Source organism: Helianthus annuus, chromosome 2, assembly GCF_002127325.2.
Source record: "Helianthus annuus cultivar XRQ/B chromosome 2, HanXRQr2.0-SUNRISE, whole genome shotgun sequence".
Classification (NCBI taxonomy): domain Eukaryota; kingdom Viridiplantae; phylum Streptophyta; class Magnoliopsida; order Asterales; family Asteraceae; genus Helianthus; species Helianthus annuus.
This window is the reverse complement of record NC_035434.2, coordinates 41,666,493-41,674,425: the sequence shown is the minus strand read 5'-3', so window position 1 is coordinate 41,674,425 and position 7,933 is coordinate 41,666,493. Positions and strand designations below refer to the sequence as shown.

General features: G+C 30.0%; 1 protein-coding gene across 1 annotated transcript; it reads left to right on the top strand.

Moving 5' to 3' along the window:
* The first annotated feature begins 6,604 nt into the window (after window positions 1–6,604).
* Window positions 6,605–7,648, top strand: LOC110889055. Its single transcript, XM_022136551.2, has 5 exons — window positions 6,605–6,612; window positions 6,657–6,777; window positions 6,855–7,034; window positions 7,144–7,212; window positions 7,316–7,648. The coding sequence occupies exons 1-5, from the start codon at window positions 6,605–6,607 to the stop codon at window positions 7,550–7,552; spliced, it is 615 nt and encodes a 204-aa protein (XP_021992243.1). The 3' UTR covers window positions 7,553–7,648.
* Window positions 7,649–7,933: the final 285 nt, after the last annotated feature.

The window sequence follows — 7,933 nt, the reverse complement described above, 5'->3', positions numbered from 1 at the left end:
CACAAGGCATCCACATCATCTGGATCTTCTAGAAGCTTCCAGAAGACAACCGGATAAGGCCCGGTTGGCATCAAAGATGCCTCGCCCAACATCAAGGACAATACGTGGCACCATACACAGGAAGCCACAGGGGCCTGCGACAATCCAGGGAGCAGGGCTGACATGACCAGTACGAGGTGCCCAACACCGTCGAATGCAGGGACGCCACGTGTACCACTATGCCGTCCCTGACAGAGCAGACCAAGAGGATATTCCCCTTGGTCGAACAGCTGGCGCGCACCCACAGCTGGCACAGCTGCTTCCTCCTTCTTCACCCTCCGGCTATAAATAGAACCCTTCATCATTCAGGTTAAGGATCTTGGCTCTCTTTACTCACTCTATACACACACTGTTTTATTCATCTCAGAACAGTACTTATTCTCACGCCGGAGCCTGGTTAAGAGGGAAAACCTCCCTTTCCCCTCTTAACGAGACTAACGGTGTTTACTGTTTTGCAGATCTTAGGCCTTTGGCACGAGCAAGAGAAGAGGTTGAACCCCATACGTGAAACGACCCCTCTTGGTTATCCTTGGTGTTAACCATTGTTTCAACAATTATTTTTAATATTTTTTTTGAATAAATTGCCAAAATCGTCCCTGAGGTTTGGGCATGTTTGTCATTTTCATCCAAAACAACTTTTTGTACCATATAGTCCTCCACTTTTGGGATTTTTTGTCATTTTCATCCAAACATCTAATTTGATTTATTTTTTCTATCAAACATTTGGATAAAAATGGGAAAAAATCCCAAATCTCATGGACGATTTTGGTAAAAAAGGTCAGACATTTGTATGAAAATGGCAAAAAATTCCAAAAGTGAAGAATTATATGGTACAAAAAAGTTGTTTTGGATGAAAATGACAAAATTGCCCAAACCTCAGGGAACATTTTAGCAATTTACTCAATTCTTTTTCTACTACTACCTTTCACAAACCATTTCACCAATGTAACGTGTGAAACAATATGAACATATCTACTACTTCTAATAAAACAAAATAATTTTAAGCCACTTGTCATACTTTTAACCTATTACTTGACACTTGGCATTAGACTAATCCCTATTTTCTTCTAATGACCGCCAAAACCACATCCCTCTCTCTTCTTTTCTTTTCCTTCTCCTTTCTTTAACCTAATTAAACATTCACCACCGTTTCACACAAAAATCTCTTCATCTTCACTCCAATCATCTTCCAAAAATACCTTTGGTTTCCTTATATAACAATGAAATTCGCTGGATCTACATATATTCATTGGATTTGAGTCTTCTGGTTCTTCATCGACGCATACCTTTTCTTTTTACCGCGATTCAGACATTCTCAAATCGATATACAAATCCGTAAGTTGTTTATGTTAGATTTCTTCTTTAATCATTATCATGTGTTTTTTCGTTTCTTTAATTTCTTAAAATTATGTTTATGTTGAATTAACCCTAAATATGATTGTCATTGAAAAATCTGTTGATTTTGGGGTTTTAATTTATGTTTTTCTATAAAAATATGATGTTTATGCAAAACCCTAAACCCGATTTGGATGCTGAATAATTTTAATTTCTATTGTTTTTTCATTCAATCAAGTTTATATGAAACCCTATGTCCGATTGTTATGTAATATCTGTGTTAAGTTTTATTTTAATTGATGTATAATAATATTATTTGATTTGTAATTGTTAATAATTTTGTGATTGTGATTCAACATTCTATATCCGAATTTGCATATAAAAATCGATCAATTGATTTTGGGGTTTTAATAATTTGTTTTGGAACATGAATATTTTTTTATTTATCATGTTTCTTTGTATTATATTGAGTAACTTTATAAAAAAAACGTAGATCTGTTTGTTATATAATATAGATTTTTATGAATTTTAATAAATTAATCTGTTTATAGATTTTTTTCAAGTTGATATTTTCGTTATTTTTTGTGTTATAGAACTACTGATTCAACTGTTTGTAATGTGTAATCAGTTTATTTTTTATGATAAGATAATATGATTTTATAATTAGTTGACATAATTGCTTTGCACATTATGTTTATGATAGATAGTTGTTTTCAGAATTTTCTGTTTGATTGCATAATTGGATTATTTTGTTTGTAATTATGTTGAATGCATAATGATTTATCTGATGTCGTTTGTTTATGTAAACTGTTTTTTAGGTATTTACTATGGGTGAGAGTTCATCAAGGTATTTTGTATTCATTTTAATTATTTTGTAACAATAACCTAAACATGTTTTACTTTATTAACATTTGTATTGTATTTTGTAATTCAGTTACAGAGCACCCTGGTTCTGTAGGGAAATGAATCGAGCAGACCAACTTATTATGGTAAGTGAATAATTTTTTATTGAGTTTTTTGTGTTCTTTTTTTTTCTTCTTATTTAATAAAGTTTACTATAATTGTTTTGTTTAAATCTTTTGAGTATAATTATAATTCGTTTTTCCATTTTATTGTTTTATTAGGCCATTCCAGATGACGCTGCGTCCAAACTATGGGTGTTGACAAAGGCCCTACTAATGTTATGATACACACTGAAGATGGCTGTGTCTTTAATGTTTTTTTAAGCGCTTCTAAAGGGAAGATATTTTTTTTTCATGCTTGGTCCAATGTTGTAGTACACTTGGGACTAACGAAAGGATGTTTGGTAGTTTTTAATCCACTAGATCCTACTACTTTTAAATTAACAAGTTTCGTTGATGGGGTTAGTCGTGGCTCTTCCTGGACATATATGCTCTCTCCGTCATGTAATTTTTATGTAAGATAAACTCAGATATTATTTTTCCTATTGTATAGAATTATTACTTTATTTATATTAATAGTAACCTTTTTTTCTTTTGTTTTCTATCATCCTACAGGACATTCCTGAATGTACTTTGCCGAAAAGTTACGATTATTCCTCAAATGATGTAACCTCTACTGTAATGATAGACAACAAAACATTTAACGTTTCCATTGTAACATCTGACGGCAAAGTCGATTTTACCGTTGGTATGGACGTAATTGTTAGTCTGTTTCAGTTGGAGGTTGGTTGTTTATTGTTATTTACAAAAGGTTTTGGTCATTTTTTCTATTTAAAAGTTTTTGGAAAAAACGGTGTTGAAATCAATTATCCTGATGTAGATGTTGATGAGGTAAATTACATATTGATACTTATATATAAATTTAATATATATGCTAATTTATTACATGTTATATATATTAATTTGCAGGCTGAAGTTGTACCCGTAGATGCTGAAAATGAAATTGATGAACACATAGATGATGGTGTTACTCGGTTTGTTCGTATGGTTGTGAAGATTATTTTGTAAGTTTGAATATACTTTTACAAACTGCTTAAAAACAAGTTTTCTCATTTTATTTTACTTTATAAACATTCATATTTATTATTAATTATATTTTTACAACAATGCAGAGAATCCCTGATCCTGTTTCACGCAAGGCTAAACTTCATGAAGGTTTAAAAGATTTGATCATAAGATTTTTGCATATGGATCCGCCACTGCAGATTACCAACGGTACAAGACGTGAAAAAAGAACCAACGGTCGTGGTTATCGATACGCTTTAACCTGTTGGAAAAAGTTCATGAAAGCCGCTCGAATTAAGGTCCGTGACCAGGTTCACTATTCTTTTGATGAAAATGAGCAGGTTTTGAGTGTTGAGAGGGTTGTACCTTACGTTACGCGTAGTACTTAGTTATATGACAATTACGGCATGTTTTTTGCCTTTTCCATTTTTTTGGTTTTAACATTGGTTTTGGTTTTCAATTTCAAGTTTTTATATAATTTTCATATCTTAACTGTTATTTTAATCACTATATGCCATGTCTTTAAAGTTGAATCTATCTTATTAGTAGTTTTTAATCCCACTACATGTATGATATATGAAAAACGATATACAAACTACTTATAAGGATAAAATAAACTGATATATTCCAATATTAACATTGTTGATTAATGTTTACAAATAGTATAGTCTTTATATAACTCACTGTTCAAGCTGTTATAATAATATTGCTGTATATTTTGTAATCGTGATAATTTAATGTATAATATATTTTTATGGCTTTTAAAAAATATAAAAAATTTAAATTTTAAACATTAAAGTCAATCATATTTATAACTGATTGATATAATACATTTGAATTGTAACCATTTAACATGATTTAAAATAATCACGATCCTATTCGTGATTTTATCAATTTACTTTCTGCACATAGATTATAGTGTTGTTATTTCTAGATTGTAGAAGATTGTATTATGTACTTAGTCCTACATATAGAATATAACACTAACTTTTATGAATTAGTACTACATATAGTACATAACACTATGTTTTTCATTTTTAAACCTTGCATTTTAGTTTGTACCTGTTACATTATAAAGTTTTTATATAACATTTAACATTTACCATAAATAAGCTATTTATATTTTTTTTTAACTATAGAAAGTCAACTTTCTCTTAATAGGTTGCAAATTCGAAACTTTTTACTTTGAAAGTTATTAATCATAAAAATTCCTTCCTTTGCAATTTCATGTAGATACTTATGGAAACTGATGAATCATAATAATTTAGATAAATGTAATTTTTTTATTTTAGTAAAGGTTGTCAATTATAATTAAAATAAATAATATTGCTACCATAATTAAGTGACCAATTTATTTTATAAATAAGTCTCATTTGTTATCATTCATACACATCACAACTACTGAAGTTGTATCTTTCGATATACATATCTTCTGGTATGAGTTTTGTCATTTTCTGTCTTTCGTATAGTTATAGTTAAGTTATTTTAGTCATCAGCAAACATAGGATGTTTTTCATGTTCTTTTCTTCAAAGATTGTTCTATATGATCATCAAGTAACATATTTTAATTATTTTTTATTAATTTCAGAGATGGAACAGGCTGCTATCACCCTTCTGAATAATGTTGATCTTAATGTTGATGATTACACTATCAGAATCCGAATAGTCAGGCTATGGACAAGACGTACGTTCAACAATCCTAGAAAGATTTATTGCTACGACATGATATTCATGGACCAGGAGGTTTTTTTTAGACCAATTCACACTTTTGTTTGAAAATAAAATAATGAGTTTCTGTTTATAATTAATTATAAAACTTTTTTTTTTCAGGGCACGAAAATGCAGGCCTTTGTTTTACAGAAAAACACTACTGGTTATGAGCATTTGCTGAAAGAAAATCAATGTTTAACTATTCGTAACCCTTCGATGGGTGAAAATCGTCAAAAAGTCAAATATGTTCATAGTTCTTTCAAGATCAATCTAAATGCCAACACTACTGTCCAAGAATGCAACGAGCCTGTTGGTGCTGAATGGGGATTTGACTTTTCTCCATTTGATTCTATTGTGGATGACCCTCATGATGATAGCAAGTCATTCAAAAGCCCGATTGGTAAATTATTTTATATTTTTCTTAATTTTTATCAATTTAATATTATATATGTTATGTAATATTAATTTCATTATTCTGTGATGTTTATATCTTATCGGTTTTGTGGTCAAGTGTCTTCCGTCAGATGATAAGAGTGATAATAATAACGGCAAAGACGAGAAGAAGACAACCTTTATTTTGGAAGATTTGCAGTGCATTCTTATTTCTTATATATATATATATATATATATATACATATACCTTCTTTTACTTATATATTTCTCCCATTTTTTATATATTTTACAACTATCAAGTTAATTCTTTAATTTTTGTTTTTTAGACACCATCCGATTTACGTCACGTTATGGGGTTGTTATGCTGATCAGATTTTAGATTTTGAGAAGAACAATAAGGATGAAAAGAATGTTGTGGTTGTTGTTCAGTTTGGGAAGTACAGATTTTGGGGGGGTATATTCTATACCGACACTCTGACTTTTCATTAAACTATATATTGGTTTTTATACAACTTGGACTTTTATTTACATGTTGTTATAATTAAACAGGTAATTTGTTTGTCTCCAATTTGTATAATGTAACTCGAGTCTTGATAAATTCTGAGGTGAAAGAGATTTTGGATTTCAAGAAAAAGTTTGTAATCTTATTACATTTTTTATAATATCTTTTGAATATGTATTACTTTTAATAATGTTCTAAATAATTATTTTGACATTTTTTATTAGATTTATCGAGAAACTTTCTCCCGAAATTTCTTCCAGTTATTCTGGCTTAAGTTCTTCTGTTGTGAAGACTGTCACTGAAGAGTTCCTATCTGACTTGACTTTTTATCCCATTGGGTCGTTAAACTCAATAGATACGGTAACACGGATAAAAATTGCTTTAATATGTTTTCCTTTATCTATTTTGTTATACATTATCTATATCTTAAACACAGACGAAGTTTGTTGTCATTGTTGGAACTATCAAGAGTTTTGCATCGAACAATGAGTGGTTTTACAACGCGTGCACAACCTGCAACAAAAAGGTTTCAACAATTACTGTTGTTAAACAGAAGCAGGATGGTACTGATAGTGTTGAAGAGGTTACTGTCTTGGAATGCAAGACTGATGTTTGTAATACAAAGAACGTTTCATCAATTCCAAGGTAAATATTATCCATGTTAAGGTTTGTTTGTCAAAAAAAGTAAATCTCATTAATATATTTTGCAGAATTAGGCTATATATACGTGTGCAAGATTGTACTGGTATTGTTAGTCTGACATTGTTTGAGCGTGAGGTGACAAAGCTTTTGAAGGTTAATGCTAATCAACTTTTAGACAACAACATTGAAGTAAGTACTAAATAATTCATTTTTATCATATTTTTTCGTTATTATACAACAGTAAAGTATATTTTGTTTTTCAACAGTTAGCAAACGAAGGAAGCTTTCCAAAGGAGCTAAATTCTTTACTCAATATGAAGTTTGCGTTCAAGATTGCTGTTTCTTCATTTAACATTAGCAAGAAGTCTGATGGCTACTCAGTCTCCAAGATGACTAATAACCCGGTCGTTTTATCCGAGCTTGATAAACATTTTGACACTATTCAGGTATATTTTTTCCAATTCACCTTTGTACTATTATTACAATTTGCCAATAATGTTTAACTATTAATTATTATCATTTTTGTTTTTTTTAATTTTTTTTTAAAAAATTCAGCCTATTGATGACGAAGCCGTCAATGTCGAACCATCCGATTCAAATCGTAATGAAGATTTGCCTGTTAAGGTTTACTATCCTTTACCTTATATATCATTTAAGTTTTACTCATTATCTGTTAAATGAATATTTATAACTCATCCATGTTTATTTATTTATTTTATTTTTATAGGATTCTATATCCCAAACGGGAGACGATGTAACCCCTTGCTCTAATGTTTTTAAAGTTGGCTTTACAACATCGTTTGATCAGAAGGATGCTGACTTGGATACAAACATCGAACGTGACTTGAAGCGCAATTTGGATACCGTGTATGACGTGGATGATGTTTCTTCCCAGTCTTCATCAAAGATGCGTAAAGACAGTGGTGTCGATGAAGTTCTTCTAATTCCAAAGAAAGAAGCTTAGTAATCTATAATTCAAACATTTGATATCATCGTTGGTTTTGTTTTCATTATTTGGATATTTTTGTTGGGTATTTTCGAAATTTGACAATGATTTGACTCTTGTGGTTAATTTATATGAACGTGATCGTTTCATGGTTTAGTTGTTTATTTCGGAAAACAATTTTTTTTTTGCTAATTGTTGTTAATTATACTTATTTTTCTTATATATATGGTTACGATACTTTATTGTTTTATGTTTTATATCCATTATTTTTAACTCTAATAATGTTCTTAACACGTTTCTATTATTAATAAAAAAGAAGCATAATATTTATATTAAAGTTCTAATGTTGGAATGTTGCCATATAAACCAAATTTATATATGGTTAATATAAAGCATAAA